The sequence below is a fragment of the Passer montanus genome, unplaced genomic scaffold (genome assembly GCF_014805655.1).
Source record: "Passer montanus isolate IOZ18808 unplaced genomic scaffold, ASM1480565v1 scaffold2, whole genome shotgun sequence".
NCBI lineage: Eukaryota > Metazoa > Chordata > Aves > Passeriformes > Passeridae > Passer > Passer montanus.
This window is the reverse complement of record NW_024366591.1, coordinates 23,673,933-23,692,144: the sequence shown is the minus strand read 5'-3', so window position 1 is coordinate 23,692,144 and position 18,212 is coordinate 23,673,933. Positions and strand designations below refer to the sequence as shown.

At 39.3% G+C, this 18,212-nt stretch overlaps 1 protein-coding gene across 1 annotated transcript; it reads right to left on the bottom strand.

Moving 5' to 3' along the window:
• Nucleotides 1-651: 651 nt before the first annotated feature.
• Nucleotides 652-17,787, bottom strand: SLC18B1 (solute carrier family 18 member B1). Its single transcript, XM_039707125.1, has 14 exons — nt 17,484-17,787; nt 17,242-17,381; nt 16,068-16,163; nt 14,274-14,347; nt 13,375-13,522; nt 10,446-10,602; nt 8,845-8,981; nt 7,244-7,345; nt 6,247-6,338; nt 5,004-5,099; nt 4,346-4,420; nt 2,550-2,643; nt 2,404-2,450; nt 652-1,165 (listed from the first exon to the last, which is right to left on the bottom strand). The coding sequence occupies exons 1-14, from the start codon at nt 17,785-17,787 to the stop codon at nt 1,093-1,095; spliced, it is 1,635 nt and encodes a 544-aa protein (XP_039563059.1). The 3' UTR covers nt 652-1,092.
• Nucleotides 17,788-18,212: the final 425 nt, after the last annotated feature.

The following is an 18,212-nucleotide window of genomic DNA, read 5'->3' as shown; positions in this document are numbered from 1 at the left end:
GGCTACCACAGCTGCAGTTGTTTCTAGTCCAAAAGAGCTCTGGCAGAGAAAGAAATATTTCTTATGTAAAATCCAGGAACTATTCACAGAAGAAACTGACTGCAAGTTGCTAGGACAGACCACTTTTCTTATTTGTGGTAAAAAGCCACCACAGAGAAGCCCTTCTAGAAACCAGTTATGGGCTCAATGACAAATTAAAATACTTTTGTCACAACTGAGGTCAAGAAGTCTAGCGTGAGTTTGTCAGGAGTGTCCTTGTCTCAGTTCCCCTTGCATATCTTCAGCTGAGCATCCGAAGAGGTGAGGAAATGGGTTTTTTTTCCACAGTAGCTCCAGAGACCTTATAGATTTGCTGTTGCAGAAGCAATTAGTACAAACATTCCAGCTAGCATTTATTAGCAAAATAAATCTCAAAATCACCAAGCTAGGTCTTCATATATAACACAAATATGCATTTATCTTTTGTGTATGTATATAAATGCATTCACCAGATGACAAGTCTCCCCCAGGACTGAAGATCAGTTTTTACTCTGTAGATATGGCAAATTTTCATTATTTTTGCATCTCATTTTCAGGCATTCTCAAGAAAACACAAGTGCTGGTAGACCAGAAGTATTTTAGACTCTTGTTATCTAAGAAAATGTACAAAACTTAGGGAAAAAGTTGCTTTATTGAAAACAATATTGTGCTTCGTCATTTACAGTTTCAAATTCTGTTTTTACAAAGTAATGAACTTCCTTTAAAAAAGTACAGAAAATCATGGTAGCAAAATAGTAGCTTTTCCCAAGAATAATGCACAGCACACACAGGCATGGAAACCAGACCTCTTTTCACATACAGTGGTGCGCTGTACATGGAACACAATTAAATAGGCTGACAGCTGAGTGTTACTCATCATTTAGGAGAACTTCCAAAAGAAAGGCAGTCAGTGTTTAGTGTTTCAAAACAGTAATGCCTCTACAATTAAACCACAACTGGTTGTTCACTAAGGGATCATGTCCCAGCTCCAGAATAATGAAGCAGTGTTAAGGCCAGTCACCTCAATACTAGGTTACACCACAACAGCAAACAGAGAATTGAAAGTATGTCTGGCTACGTTTCATTGCCCATTAGACGAGTCCTTTCTTCATTATCACCAGGATGATTTTGCAGGCTGGAACTGGAACTGTTCACAAAAGGAAAAGAACAGGAGAGATAACACAGATTTCATATTCTCTAGAGACTTCTATGTGATACAAACATCATAGGTAAAGAAGCACATTACATGCAAAGAACTACATGGATCACTGGATTTGATTCCCTACATCTGCACAGAACCATTCACTGTTCATTCCCATGATCATGCAGGGGTTCAGACTGAAAGGGACCTTTAAAGGTCAGCTAGTCCAGCTACCTTGCCATGGGTACAACGTCTTAAACTAGACCAGGTTGCTCAGAGCTATGTCCACCCTGGGCCTGAATGTTTCCATGGATGGAAACTACCTCTCTGGGCAACCTGGTCTAGTGTTTCTACCCTCACTGTAAAATTCTTTTCCTCATATCTAGTCTGAATCTACCTTTTTTAGTTGTTGGTAAGGATACTAAACAGTACTGACAGATACAAGACAGACCCCTGAGGGACACCACTCATCACTAGTCTGTGTCTGGACATTGACCACTGCTCTCTGCATGTGACCATCCAAACAATTCCAGCTCACAGACACCTTCCTGATGGAGGACCTATCAGTAGGGTTTGCTCATTAATGCCACAGTCCTGCTGCTTGTATAGAATAGACATTGCCTGTTTTAGCTGTCTGTTTAGGCCAGTAGGGATTTAGGAAACCATACAGACAAATTATTTGCAACATCTTAAACTAGACCAGGTTGCTCAGAGCTATGTCCACCCTGGGCCTGAATGTTTCCATGGATGAGGCATCCACTACCTCTCTGGGCAACCTGGTCTAGTGTTTCTACCCTCACTGTAAAATTCTTTTCCTCATATCTCGTCTGAATCTACCCTTTTTTAGTTGTAAGGATACTAAACAGTACTGGTCTCAAGACAGACCCCTGAGGGACACCACTCATCACTAGTCTGTGTCTGGACATTGACCACTGCTCTCTGCATGTGACCATCCAAACAATTCCAGCTCACAGACACCTTCCTGATGGAGGACCTATCAGTAGGGTTTGCTCATTAATGCCACAGTCCTGCTGCTTGTATAGAATAGACATTGCCTGTTTTAGCTGTCTGTTTAGGCCAGTAGGGATTTAGGAAACGATACAGACAAATTATTTCAGCAATGTTTTTATTGCTCATCTTATCATTCATTATTAGGTTGCTAGTGAGAAAAAATGCAAGTACAGATTTCAAAGTTTTGCTTTATATGATTGCAAGCAAAATAAATAAGAAATATCTCAGCATACCTTCTCCTGGTTGCCTCAATGATATAAAATATTCCAGTTGCGAGACCCTTTGAGGAAACAGCCAGTTACAACTGCAGTACTTATAACAGACTTATGCAATAGCTTATAACTGCAACAGATACAAAAAAACCCATGTAATTACTTACACTTAACAGTGGCCAGCCTCCTTGGATGGCTGCGGCCCATTCAAAACCCAGCTCTTCATTTAGAAATCCTCCCAGAATTGGACCTACAAATGCCCTGCATCAAATCAAAATCAGGTATTGGCATCCCAAACATAAAGGATAACATACCATATTCTCAAAGAACTGTTTTACTGGGTTCTGTGGCCTTCCTTCATAGACTCTCACCTTTGACAACAAAGAGATTTTCTTTCACAGACCTAACTTTCCTAAAATCCACAATAAGTATGAATTTAGTGTTTGCCAAGGCCCCAATAAATGTAATTACCTCCTCATCTGGAAACAAGATCCACATCAGAAAGCTGAATGCAGTCTTTTTCAGCAGAGAGACTCAATTAAGGAACTCAATTAAGATGCTCTACGAAACCATCTATGCTGATCAATTCTATCACAAGAGAAATTCAAAGTTGCATCCCTCAAAACATAAAGTTTCTAAACTTCAAGACAAAGGTCTGATGAATATAAGCAGGTGGGGAGGCACAATGTGACAAACACAGTCACTGTAAGGTTCAGCTGTGTTTAACTGCCCTGCATCTTCCTGCCTGTCTAAAAATGCAGATTATAAAGGCTGTGCAGCTGCTGTCTCTTTAGAAAGGTCTTACATATTATGGACTCTCACACCAGAAAGGGACAAAACTATGTAAAACTAGAGAGTTCCTTCAAGCAAGTTACATTACAAAACCAGGCTTGATAGCAGCATAAACCTGGGGTTTGCTAACTTTGTACTACCTGTGTCTGCACTAAACTTTATAGCATATAAACAGGACTGCTAGACAGCTGGATCTTAGAAAAAAAATGGTGCAAATTTGTGCCCTTCATGCCTGTCTAAAAATGCAGGTTATAAAGGTTACACAGTTGCTGTCTCTTTAGAAAGGTCTTACATATTATGGTCTCTCACACCAGAAAGGGACAAAACTGTGTAAAAATAGAGAGACTTCCTGGAAGCAAGTTACATTATAAAACCAGGCTTGATAGCAGTATAAACCTGGGGTTTGCTAACTTTATACTGTACTAAATCCTATACCAAATAAACAGGACTGCTAAACAGTTGGATCTTAGAAAAAAAATGGTGCAAATTTGTGCCACTGAAACATACCTGCAGCCACAGAGGACTACAAGGACAGATAAAAATATCCTGTAAGTGACTGCCAATAGGGCACTTTGTCACTTCCCACTGAGTGACAGCTCTGAAGGGCCACTCAGCCAGTAGCACCTTTCACTTATTTCTGGGACGATGACCCTGACTATAGAGAGTTATAGAGTTACAGACACACTCTGCTAAGCTATACAAGCATAAATCTTGAAGAATTTCTGTGGCTTAAAAAGAAGATTCTACCTTAAGCTATCCCTGACAAAAGGAGGAAATGTTGAAAATGTTGAAAACAGAATTAGTCAGGAGCAGACATCTACCTCACTCTGCCTGGGTGGACTTAGCTTTGTAAAAAATTAAGGTTCACATTTATATTGAGCATTAGATATTTTCGTGAAAGGAAAAATGATCACAGAAAAGTGCAAGCAAACATCCACTTTAATCACTGCAGGTTTTTGATATGCAGAAGATATGTTTCAAGACAAATTCAGAGCATTGTCAAAATAAAAGTTTTACCTTTTGTTGGGTAAAAAGCTTTAACATGCCTACCAGGCACCCGTCAAGCAAGAAACTTTTGAACCAAGGTCAACACAGCAACAGCCAGGTTTCCATGTGGCAGTAGTGTGGAACAGCTGAACTCTCATAGCTTACAAAAAAGGGGTACACTTACCCAAGAGACCACATGGCATTGAAGAGCCCAGACACCAGTCCCAGAAGACTCAGACCTTCTTCAAATCCATTCTCACTGCAGAAAGACAGATCAGCTGGTGTAGTACAACACACACTGTGGCTCAGTCTGTAGCCTGAGACACAAGTAGACTCCCTATAGACTTTTTCTCCTCCTTTTAATTTGCACACCACATAAATAGTCAACAAGCAAAAGTGCACAGTAGAATTTCTGTTTACCCAGTACTCTCTTCTTCACTGCGTCTCTGAAGGATTGCAGTGCCATTCCACATCTCTGTTTTCTCGCAAGTTAAGATCACACCATCACACCAATTCCCCACGTTTCATATGGCAAGTGTGAAACTGTGACAGGTGGCTTTTTAGAAGCAAAGACCTTGTTCCAAAAGGAACATAGTAATAAGAGTAAATCAAGACCCTTCTAGGTCATTACTGAGGTACACATTTACAAAGTTATACTGGGAGAATAATGACTGGGGTGTTCAATCAGAAAAAACTAAGACAATAGAGTAGTGGAAACATTTGAGTGTCACTATCTGCCTTTGCCTCAAAAGGGGGCCAAAAAGCCACACTTCACCCCTGAAAAACAGTTACAGATTCCTAGTGTCAGTAACATGAAAGAAGGGTTGGACTGAGTTACTTACTATGCACATTGCAGGATCTCTGGAAACACTGGGATAGCACTCATGCCAAGGGAAAAGCCAATCAAAACCAACACTAGCACAAACATCCACAGCTGACTGAAAGAGAAGCATTTACAAGAAGTTAGCTGCTGAAGACTCTTTTCAGTAAGGACTCCATGTGACTGAAGGCTGTTGTATCAGCTCTCCCTGACTGATCAGCAAACTATGTGTCTTGAAGCCAATACTAATACTTGAAAAATCCAATTCTATGCTTCAGAAAAAAGACCTTGTAAAATAATATGAGAACTTGTGCTCAAATTATATATTTTCTTATCAAATGCAGTTCATTTTATGACATGCATATAGGGAAGAGTTAGATGAAGTTAATTGAGCAACGTCTGTGTGCAAGCATCAGACTTGGTTTGTTGCAGAAGTGAAGGATCTTGAAGTGAAAATTTTGTAGCCTAATATAATACAACCAATATACTTAGCTAAAGAATTTTGAAGCCTTTACTAATTTATTTTTCTCCCCAGCTCAAATCTATGATCTGAATTTGAAACCGCACCAGTTACAAACCTCTGATATTTAAAAATTACCAACCTAGGAGGAGTTATATGCATTAACAAGCCTATTACAGTATCTAACCTAGGACAAAAGGATTGTGTAGTTGTTTTGTTAATGTAGCAGAATGTTTTGCTGTGAATTAACTTGAGAAATATGACATTACAGCTTTCAGATAAAACAGACATTGTCTTTGCTAGTGACAACAAAGCTATAAGCTGTCACTTTTCTCAGCAGGCTATATACAGAGAGAAGAAGTACAATCAGTACTGCTGCACAGCCATGCAAATAAACCCCATAGTTTAAAAACACTGATGAAACAGAAAAATTTGGAAAAATAAGACAAAATGAGAACTTTGTTTTGCTGAACAGGAAATGCCACAAAACTCTGAGGGAAGGAAAATAAAAAGCAACATTCTTCCTACCATTAGGAACATTAACATGAACACAGTAACACTAAAAAAGCAAAAGAAAAGTGTCTATTTTATGAAGCTGTAAAATCTCTGTTTTCAGATGCTTTCACAGCTTTACACTCACAGTCTCATGCTACAACATCAAAAAACAACTATGTTTCATGGTCAAAGGTAGAAGTTAAAAACCTAATCTGTTTCATGGTCAGAGCTGCTAATTACAGACTTACGGACATACATGACTATGGCTGGAAACATCACATAGTGGGACAGGCTCAGGTAGAGGCAGTACCTTTCAATGTGCAGTACAGGAGCAGGTCCTAGCATGAAAAGGCACACTGCTGTCATTAAGTCTCCAAATATCAGCAGCCACTTCCTGATGTGCTGTGTAAGAAAAGGAAAAGCTATGCAATTTAAAACTGGGAATTTGTCATGTATATCAAGAAACAACAAATTCTTGTTTCCTCACCCCAGATGCAATTACTGGCAGCAGTGACTTAGTACAGAGATTTCAGGATACTGAGCAATGATCCTTCTTGGATAGCAAAGTATTTTAGGTTTTAGTCTTCTTTAATAAAACACCCTGTAGCATTTCATGATGATCTTTAACTTCCTTCCAACCCAGGCCATTCTATGATTCTATGTAGTTCTCATGTACAAAGGGCATTACTAGTTTGTGTCAGAAAAAAATTATCATAAAACTGTCACTGTCCTTCAGGCATAGTATTCAAAGTGTAGGTTTCCTTTATCAATTAACACTGGGTGTCAAATAGGCAGTTTTAGATGTACCACTGTCAAAGTCTCTTTCTGTGGTGCTGTTAAGAGCTAAAGGATCAGGCTAAAGGTTAGGCAGCCCACTGTGCTGCTCTAATTTGAATATTACACTTTTTAGGAAATAAAGTCAATACAGCTAACCAAAACATCTTTACTCCTCTTCTCAAAAGCTAATAAAATTAGATGTGGTTAAAAGCATGGATAACTGGGACATATTTTCCTACTCTCTATTCCATATTGCTTTGAAAAAGTTTGTGCTTAGTCCACTAGAAAAGCTCAGCACACTTCAGCTGCTTGTCTGATTTCCTTTACTGACTTGGACATTCTTCAATTATCCTGGATCTTGCAAAAGAGACCTCCCACATGGCAGCAATGGGTGCATGTGCAACGTCTTGAAAGGCAGATCCCTTTACAAGACCAGGCCTAGATCCTTTGTTTCATCCACTGTTCCCCACCTTCAAGCAAATGCACGGAGTGCTTCAGTCACCCTGCACACACAGCAGGGTAGGACTCACCGGCAGTCTGTCGCTTACGAGGCCAAGGAGGGGAGAAGACAGGGAATATGAGAGTGCCAAACCAAGGAACACCAAGCCCACATAACCAGCTGGGAGTGTGAACTATGGAAAGGAAGATCAATAAAACAAAAACCAAGACAAACCATATATGCTACATTCATTAAGGACAATCCAACATTTATATATTAAGTCAAAATACTGAAAAGTGCAATTTTAAGTATCTTACTGATAACCTGGAGAGGTTTTTAATGTATTTGAAATCATCCACAGAGCTTCAGTTTCTTTGCTTTCACCAACACTTTATTTAGGCTTTATATGAGTACAGTTGTGTCAGGTACACAACTGACACAACTGTACTCATATAAAGCCTAAATAATGTCAGGAGGAAACATGCTATGTCCCCCTACAGTGGCACACTGGATTCTAACATTACAATTTGACACACTTGAAACAGACATTTCAGATACTGAAATTTCAACAGATTTAGTCTCTACATCTCCAATCTTTAGTTTTATTTGCATTAGAAAAGCCTAAGTACTGTATTCATCCATTGTTAATCAGCACATCTTAAAAGTAAGCAGTGCCATAAAACTCAACTCCAACTTTTCAACCAAAGGATGATTTTTATTGGAAGGAATAAGAGGTTTTTTGCTGACACCCCGAGGCCCATATTTTCCTAATAGGGACACATATTTCTGCATTGAAACAAAATGTGTAATGATTTAAAAGCACCTTAGTTTCTCAAATAAGTGCTTTAACTAAGAGTTATAAGGTATTCCAAGATGGTTCACATAGTATAGACTAGATAAATATTCACTATTTCCTTGCCATATGCAAATACATGATAATAACTTTAATTTAGTGGTTAGAATACTTGCCAAGAGGGCCACAGCCCTTTCACAGCAAGTATCTGTCAGCACAGAGCAGAGGGAAAACAGAAGAGTCATAGAAGCACACAGACTCTACAGTGGGATAATTTCAGGTCCCTCCTGGGAGAGGGAAGATGTACATTCACATCTCCACTGATGAAAGAAGTTAGCATCAAGTCTCCTCCACCCCGGACAAGTGCTAAAGTACAGACTAGGCAGACAAAAAGTAGCACAGCCATCTGTGAAACATTACCCCTTGGAAAAACAATTCATAAATAAAGCCCTCAATGACCACTGCTTTATTTTACCTAGGAACAGAATCTTAAAGAGCTTCACATCAAGAGATGTAACACTGTCAATGACTGCAGCAGCTTTCAAGAATTTGATTTCAGGAAGGAAGAAAAAAATCCCTTTTTTACAAAAGCCGTGTCTATGCCCTATTCAGAGACAGTACTTTGCAGCTGAAAGACATTTAAGTGGAGAAAGTCCATTTTAAAAGGCCTTACACTTCTTAATTCTCAAAGTTATCAAGACCTAGCAGAAAGAGATGGTGCAATAGATACTGACTTATCAGTACTGTGGAAATCAAGTTATTTGGAATTCATGCAACTAACAGTTAACTAAAGCAGTGTCTTCAATTTAAACTTCAACTTTGTTAAGGATAATGAATAGTGAGTAACTCGTTATAAATGTAATTAAGTCAAGACTTCACTGCACGTTAGCAGGACTTACCTTCTTTAAGATAAATAAAGATATTGTGGGATCAAAAAAACCCAAGCATGCACTTAGAGAAAATATAGTGAGACAGAGTATTAGGACTTTTGGCAGAAGAATGAGCTTCCAAAAGGATTCTTTCCTAGGAGTCGAATCTGTTTCAATAGAAGAGGGGAGAAACTGCATCATTTTCAGCAGCATAAGCTCACGATTGATCTTCTTGCTTTAGAAAATAAATAGATCTTTTTTTAGTCTTCTTACTCCTTTGCACAACAGATGAAAGTCAATAGTTGATTATTATGTGCTACACTATTTTTATAGTAAAACTAAAAATTCAATAGGTGAAGAAAAGCATACATTTTAGATTCTAACACTGCAAATCCCCAACTTGAAAAGAAATAAAGAATGTATTGCTTCAATTATGTGAAAAAAACTATTTGCTCCTCTGCTAGCATTTATACAATGAAATCCTCATGAATATGTCTCAGCTTGATACAAGAACACATACATGAACAATTCATATTCAATAAAAGAAACATGCTTTGAGAGTAACATTACTATTTGTCAATTGAGGTCTAGCCACATTTTTAAACAACTAATTGAACTCCAACATGTTCGATTTGTACTCCAGCAAACTTTTTTTAGATGTCATGGTTATGCGGGAGTTTTAAGTCAGGCCCTCTTCCTGATGGTGCTTCTCCTATAATACCTGAATGTGATCTCAAAGCATACAAAGAACTGAAAGTTCAAGCATTAGCATCCACCAGCTCAGCGCTAACATTTATGTAGTATACTTCCACACTGGCAGCAATATCATGACGATTTCAGAGCTTGGGGAGGTCAGGGGGGAAAGTCAGCAGTAGCAACACATGGTTAATCATTGTAAGCTTCTTCTAAAAGCCAATATACTTGAAGTTATTTTCCATGGTTTTTGTATTAAAAAAAATATTAAAGAAGCATTTCAAAGTTACTAGTTGTTTGTTTTTTTCTCTAGAAAAGAATAACTCAACTGTAACATTACAATTATAGTCTTGCATGAGGACTTAGCTTTAAGCTAGTTTTCTGTCCAAGCAGGATCATCTAAAATTTAATAAATTTATATGACCTCCAGCACTTCATTAAACCCCTCCTTTATTAAATTTAACATTCTTTCATGTTAATCAGATCCTGCATTGCTCAGTACAAATAAACACTTTTTTTCTCCCTATAATTAGTTTTCCCCTCCACTGTTAACTCCTCAAACATGTTGAATTCTCCTGTTTTAGGCAAAATCTGTCTCCAGCTTTTCTTCAACTAGTTGTAATGACAAACCTATAGGAAGCAGACACAACTGATCCTTTACAAGCCCTAAATCTAAGACAAAAGAAAACAAAAATATATCTCAGTTCACTTCCATAGAGTTCCAACTGTTTACAGAAATGGCTATGAGGAGTTGTGTTAATTCCAGGCCATCTCATGAATTTAGGTTAGCATCAAACATGGGCCTGATCAAGATGATAATTCAACTAGAGTTTTGCCCTTTGACTTGGATCAGACTCCAGAAGCCAACTCTTTTTTAAAGACACAGAAGTACATGAGAAGTTAAGGTGAGTGAAGGAAGCAGGTAGAAGGATGCTTACCATATCTTGGCAATATGCACATATTCACAGGGACCAAAGTCAACACTATGCATCCCAGTGTGATGAAAGGGACCTCATAACCAAATGATTGATACAAAAAGCCACCCAAAGGTGGGCCCAGCACCAGTCCAAGTCCTGAAAAAATTTCAAGGCTGCCCTAAAACATGAAAAAACAAGCAGAAAGGAAGTCAGTGTGTTGAGAAAATACAATACAACAATACAAAGCAAGCCATGTGTCTGAGGAGCAGCACAACACATCCAGGGTAGTGAAAAGCAAGACACTGCATTGCTAGGACAAGAGCTAGCAGTGACCTTCACAGGGTGGGATAGCAAAGGTAATTCCACAGTTGTGTGTGTGACAGCCATGACCTCTTTTTCTTCACTACAGGGAACCACCTGTACTGCAGCATTCTCAACTCTGCTGTCACCTAACAGATCTCAGTCTTGAGGCAAGGCAAATGCTCCAGTAGCAGAAAGCATCCACAGGACAGTTCAGGCTGAAGGGATCACCTCTCCCACCTGCCATTACACTCCAGCCTGAGGGAAAGGACCTAAACAAACCTACTCATAAGGGTCATTATCTCATGGGATGAAATATATGTGCCAAGTTAAAGCTTTCTCTCCATAAACAAGTGTTTGGACTCACTCCCTAGAGGTAGGAAAAAATAATGAAACTGCAATGGGGATAACTCAGATTGTTTTGCATATAATTTAATAATCTGGTATGTTTTATAAGATACTAATTTGTAAAAGGACAGTAATACAGATGCATTCTTGTGCTACAACGTCATAGTCACCACTGTCAACATCTGCCTCAACACTTGATTAATCAATGCTTAGACCACCAGGAAGAGCTGGTGGTAATAACTACTTACAGATAAAAGTTTTGATAACTTCCAGAACCCAGAAAGATACTCCAGGAAATCATCCTCATCTTTAGTTTTACTGATACAAGTCAGAGTAGTCAAATGTCCTGAAAACAGTCAGAGTCAGCAAAAGCCAAGTTCTTTACCCTAGGTCAGTTTAGGGTTGCAATCTTTTTCTTTCATAGCAAAGAAAATAACTAGGTATGGCCATTAACATCATGCATTCAGATGATGCTTTCACTTTTGTTGCTCACTAGCCATAAAAAACATTTGATCTGTGAGACTTTGGTTCAAATAATTTGCATGATGTGGGGCTGTACATCATTTAGCCCTTCTAAGTTAATGAAGTGGGGAGGGCCTGGTGGGGAGGCTGAGACATTGCAGTACTACAGATCAGAGGATACTGTAAGAGAAGCAAGATTGCTAACGTTCTGAAGTCCACACCTCCTTCCCTCCACAGAGGGATCACGTTGACAGATGCTCAACTTCCCACTCCAACAAGGCTCATGTGCCTATATTTAATAACTTCCCCATATACCCTCTAGGGTACCCAACAAGGAAGGCTGAGAACTTGTACAAAATGGTAAGGAGATGAAAGGTGCTTTCCAGCATCTAGCACTATCAAGAAGGACAACAGAGAGCAAGGCTAAAAAAAGCCTCATCCACTCCTTCAGGCTTCAATTTTACCCTAGGATGCACCTTGCTCAAACAATCAGCTCTTTCTTCTGCCTCCTGCCTCAGAGCTAACAGTAACAAGAACTCTCCATCATGCCCATTTTAGGACACTAAATCTACATGAATAAATATGAAGAGGTTTTATTCTCAAGCAGAGCAAGACACTAGAGTACACAATACAGTAAAAACATAAACATTTAGCAGTCATCTGTCTTTTTATAGCACCCTTTCTAGATTTTAAACAAAGGTAGGTACCAAGCCACAGCTGTACAGCATTTCTGATTCTGGTCTTGAGATGACCTCCACCACCACATATCATTTTCAGCCATGCATCCATGGTTACTGTGCTGCCATAACAGAAATTCTTTTCTTTTTAATTCTGAATATAAAATGGGTAATTAATTCCCTTTAAGTCAACATTAGTTACTTACCTATTTAAATTATGTTTTAAAATTTGCAACAAGAAACCTTAACCTTATTGACTGAATAAATCCAAAACATGATTACAATATACAAATTCCTTCAATGAAAAGGTCAGCTAATCACTGCTGATACAACTTAGTAGGTTTCTTTCTAGTTATAAAGACATATTCTTATAGATATATATTTATAGAAGTAATTAAGCAGCTTAACAAAAATATTAATAAAATCAGAAACTTTTCTAATTTTACTTAATGTTCTTAAATAAGTTCTCAATATTTGCTCACTCATTTAACCCAGTTATTTCTGACAGAATATATTTGAACTGAAAATCAGAATGTATTGAAGAATAGACAGAGAAAGCAGTATTTTATTAAACACAAAACTTTTATTTAACACCTTAAAACCCCAACTGAAAAAGGGTAATATCTCTGTTTGAAATGAATTGTTGACAATCAGAAATACTGCCCTCCAAATTTCAAGAAATTCTAGCTCTCATCTTTTCGTACATAACTTTTAGCAACAGATTAGAAAAACTAAGCCAAAATTGTTTCGGTTTTGCATCTTTCAGTCATTTAAATCAAAACCATTTGAATTAATTTTCCTTTTTTTTAACCAATTCATATGGATCCTTACCATCCAGGTAGAAGTAGTCACTAAAAGCTCTACTAGTATTTTATTTGTATTTTGTCTTGATTTTCACTGAAGAGATAACTACTGCCAATAATAGTCATCTGTCTTCAAAGCACAAGCAACTAATATATATTGCTTAATTTATATCTAACCAGAGTTATGCTACAGTCTAAACTTGTTCTAGTATTGTGATTCTAGATTAGAAACAAAACACTACATGATGATTCCAAATAAGCCTGCATATGAGACAACAAATTTACTCCTGATTTTAGGCTGCCCACTGGCAATTTGTCATAGAGCTGGAGCCCAGCTGTACCACTGCTTTCTGAACTTACCAGGACAGTAGCTATATTAGTGGGAAATGCCTTTGCAAGGATTGAGAACGATGCTGTAATTGCTGCTGAAAAGCTTATTGCATCCATTGCTCTTACTAAAAAGCAGAAACCGATGAATATTGGTCCACTTGGCACCTTGTCAAGCATTCTGGAAAAGAAAAATCCCAACAGTAAATTGGGTCTCTCTCAGGATGGAAGAAGCCATCTACTAAAGGCCCTAGAGCATCATTTCTTGCTCATTAAAAGACACAGTTACAAGACACTCAATGCTTTCTATTACTTATCTTTGAACCACATCAGTGAAATTATTCAAACTCCACCAAACTATTTCTGGCAGCTTTTCCCCTTTACTTGGCAGTGAATAGAGCATGAAAATTGTAACCTGTGAAAAACTGCAATGCTACCTTTGTTGTATTCCACAGCTTTCCCAAGCACCTGTGCAAGAAGTCTGATGCAATGTGTTAGAATTAACTAGTAAGAGATTCCTTCATTGTTGATAAAACATTTATTATGCTAAAATTAGTGACTTAGCTTTGCCTATCAGGCTTCCCATTTAAACCAAATATTTTTAAGGAAAGAATAATTAAAATATTGTGCAGAAATAGTTTTCTTATTGCTGCACCTTTGACAGACTTCTTGCTGTCTGTGAACTACTACTTAAATAGGCAGAACCTACCTCCTCTGCTTTCAAAGGTAACCAGACTCTGAAACCTAGTGAAAGGGAGAAGTGTTCATTCTGCTTTACAAGAGGTAATAAAAATTAAAGATGCAAGAAGTTAGATGACCTAACCACCACACAAAAGATGCCCAAGAGTTTCTAATTTTGTGTCCACCTTTTCATATGGATGAAAATTATCAGAACACAAATGCAACAAAACCAAGCAACAGAAATTACTTACCCAAAGAGAATGGTCACACATCCTGAAACAAACATCCCTGACACAAACATGAATTTTGCTCCAATTTGTGAAAGCTGTAAATTAAATACCATTTTTACATGTTAGTATTTCAAGGAAAGATCAAAAATTTTAAATGTAAGTTACTGTTAAGAAATCAAAAAATTATGGGCTCTTTATAGCACCTGTAACTAAAAGATTGGGAAACACTGCTTCTGCTGGTGTGCCTTCATTCAATGATGAACCTAAAAATACTCTGAACAGTTAAGTGACTTAACCCAGTTTTAGAAAGGTAAGACAATGCTGCAGTTAACTATTTCACAGCAGCATGCTGCAGCTTCTGCAGAGCAGCAGGTTACAGCAGCATTCCTCATTATAAACAAGCAGAAAGTTTGTTTCCAAACCTCCCCTCCAGGACTATCACTGACTGAGGCAAGGCCAGCAATACCCATCAGGTATCTGGCTAGTGAGAGTCAATGCAAGCTGATTTTTAAGCAAATTTATGACAACCCTTAACAGCACAAAGCTTTGGCACGGGAAGTATGGTACTTTCAGGCCTCTCCATTCATCACCAGGGAAGGACCCCACCTTTCTTCATTTCAGACTCTCTCACCAGAGTGAAGCATGACAGGAGGCATGCCATAAAGCAAACTCGATCCCGCAACAAAGTACAGCTGAGCTTCTAATTCCACGCTGCAACTTCCCCTAAGGACAGTAGGTATTTCAGGCCCTTTTACTGTTCAGGCCTGAACAAAGTCCTTGCCTTTCAGCCATTATTACTACAGCCCAAATTTTCTGAGTTTCACAGAAACCCTCAGGACCTCTGATTGCTGCACTGTCCAGGTCTATTGATGCTCACTTCAGCAGTCTGCATGGAGGATGGCACATTCACTCTCTCCCCTGTAAAGTACTTGGTGAGGCTTGTGCCACAGCTGAATACCACTACGGGCACCAAGACTTTGACTTAGGAATGGCACTTATGTGACACTTTATGAGCCACCTCAGCACCAGAAAAAAGCACTCACCACAGGGTCAACAAAGAGGCTGCCCAGTCAAAGACAGAGACGATTTTGAACTGCTGCTCTGCAGCATCCCCAGCTTAGGGAATGTTCCTGAGCAGCCCCAGCAAATAATGCATAAACAGCAGTGTTGCAGCACATAAACAAACATTTATAGAAATTTATAGAATTTATTTGTGATTTCCTCAACACAAGAAAAATCCTGAATCTGTGGGAAAGCTCAAGTTACAAGAACTGGAGACATTTCTCTCATATTACTATAGAAGGAAGTTAAGGGGAAACTGAGTTAAGCAGCAGAAAGTCATAACAGAGCAAATGTTTAAAAAAAAAAAGGAAAAAAGGCAACATATCAGAAAATAAGAAGAGGTGCAGCTAACTAAAGAAAAAAAAAACAAAAAAAAACCCAAAAACAAAACACCTTAATGTCACCGAAGGCAAACCATATATATAAGTAAGTGCCACAAATAAAATGGGGTGTAGGAGAAAGGAGGTCATAGAAAGCAGAATTGATCAGATTACTCTAAAGCAAATAGAACAGTTAACCAGAGAAACAAAACAGTTACATGCCTGTTGCCCTATGCTACTTTCAGGAAAAACAGAAGAGTACTGACAAGACTTAGATGACATTCAGACTGACTGGTCAGACTCCAGTTATTGCAGACAGAAAATTGCAGTAGCAGTACTGAAAAGATATCTCTTTACTCAGGCTTGCAGAACTGCCTTCATGCACTAACCTGTGTCACCACAGAAAAAAAGTTACAGCTTCAATTATACTTACATAATTTCCCAATATTAAAGAAGCCAAGAAATTGAACAAAGCAAAACATCCAAAAATCAGGCCAACAACTGTGTTACTGGCACCTTTTTTTATTGCCTGCAAAAAAAGATCACAACCATGTAGAGACTCAGACAAATTCTTGAGGTGAACAACATTCATGCCTTGCATATTTAAATCTTTTTAGTTGTCTATTAATGCAGTTAGAAAGCAATTTCTTTTCCCAAGGGCAGTAGGGGCTCAAAAGGTAACAACACAATTAAAAGACATGTTGCATTTCTAATAGGTCATCAAGGGAAAAGCAATGTTAATTCATCAGTGAATAGAAGTGTGTTATTTGCTGAACAGGCAGACAGACTATATAAAGGTGTCTTCAATTGGTGTGCAAGGGCACTAGCTCCAAAATTTTGATCCCTTGCACAGTGAGAGGGCAGTAAACAGAGATATCTGTTATCTTCACTGCAACACACCACCCCACAACAAGCACCAGACAATTTTTTAGTTATTTAGCTGGCCAAATACACTCACTTGGGCACAAGCAGTACACAGGAATATTTAGAGAAAAAGAATATTCCTTTGTAAATACGTGAGACAAAAATAACATTTCTTTGTAAATACTTTGTAACAATTTGGTCATGAGAGAAATGGACTTCTGCTACAAAGGCACCATGACCATCTTCTTCTTTGTTGTATTCATTCAACATAAGCAGAGATTTTATTTTTTTTCCCCTTCCTAGGTCAGGAAGTTAGCACAGTTAATGATGGCCCAGAATAAGTTAACAGAGGAAGCTATAAATAAAAAGTCATTGAGAAACTAGGGCAAAGAAATGCAAGTCAGGACCCTGGCAGAGTTTAATCTCAGCTCTACAAAACAACTATGCAACACTGAGCAAAAAATTATTTCACTTTGCCAAGAATTCACTTTGATTTCTATCTCATCTCCTTAGTTTGCTTCTCCTCTGCAGTCACAGGGAAGATTAATCCATGGACAAGATCCAGGTCACCATTTTATGCACTTCAGCTACACCAGCATCATGCTATCACTGAATTCCCACGACTGAAAAGTCTTAACTCAGAGCTTACAGCTAGCCATAAACGTCCCATGGAGCTCAAGATATTTCTAAAAATTTCAACATGCAAAAAAGTAACACAGAGAGTAGCTAAGTTGTTTGTTTACCTCTGAAGGGAAAAAGGGTCCCAGGATTGAGTAGCACATCATCGAACTGAAATTTATAGAAGCTGCTGCAACTAATGTAAAAAGCTGATCTCTGGTGAGCCGTCTTGATTCCTCACCCACTGCTTCTGACACGCCGTCATCTAAAAATACCAAATAAAAATTATAACAAAGCATTATAACCTGACAGAGGGGATAAATTTACAAACCAGGCTGGAAAATTAAAATCCACACAAAGCTTGTACCCTCCCGGCTCAGAGATCGGAGTCGAGCCGTGCTGCCTTTTGCCCCGTGCAGGAGCAGACCTGGCCGCGGTGCAGCTGCCGGCAGCCGCCTCTCAGCACCCCCGGAGGCGCTGGGCTGCAGCCGGAGCTCCCCGCCGCGCTGCCGGCCCGGCCCCAGCGGCAGCGGCCGCCGCGCCCGGAGCGCCAACGGGACTGCCCGCACGGGCCGGGAGAGCGCCGGCCTCGCCACGGTCCCGGGGCAGCCTGCCGGCTGCCCGGGTACGCTGCACACCTGGCCCAGGGCATGCACACCTGCCCACGGCATGCACACATGGCTCGGGGCATGCACACCTGGCCCAGAGCATGCACACCTGGCTCGGGGCATCCACGATACATTGCTAAGATTGGTAGACTGAGCAATATTACCGATTATTACACAGCCTCTAGCAAGTTGCAGAATTCGTTACACAAGGGCTTAACAACAGCACTGCCATAAGTATTAATCTGTAAACTGACCAGACGTAAATTCAAGCTGGAGATGAGGAAGAGGTGGTACAACCACAGCATGCACACCTGGCCCACGGAAGCACACCTGGCCCACAGCATGCACACCTTGCTCAGAGCATGCACACATGGCTCGGGGCATGCACACCTGGCCCACAGTATGCACACCTTGCTCAGAGCATGCACACCTGGCCCAGGGCATGCACACATGGCTCGGGGCATGCACACATGGCCCAGAGCATGCAC

Excerpts from the sequence above, each read along its gene's own strand:
- SLC18B1 (XM_039707125.1), bottom strand. The coding sequence starts at position 17,787 with ATGCCGTGGGCAGGTGTGCATGCCCTGGGCCAGGTGTGCAGCGTACCC. Across the intron at positions 13,523-14,273 it reads TGTGTGACCATTCTCTTTGG|AATGCTTGACAAGGTGCCAA; the intron begins GTAAGTAATTTC and ends TTTCTTTTCCAG. Across the intron at positions 2,644-4,345 it reads AATGCCATGTGGTCTCTTGG|GGCATTTGTAGGTCCAATTC; the intron begins GTAAGTGTACCC and ends GATTTGATGCAG.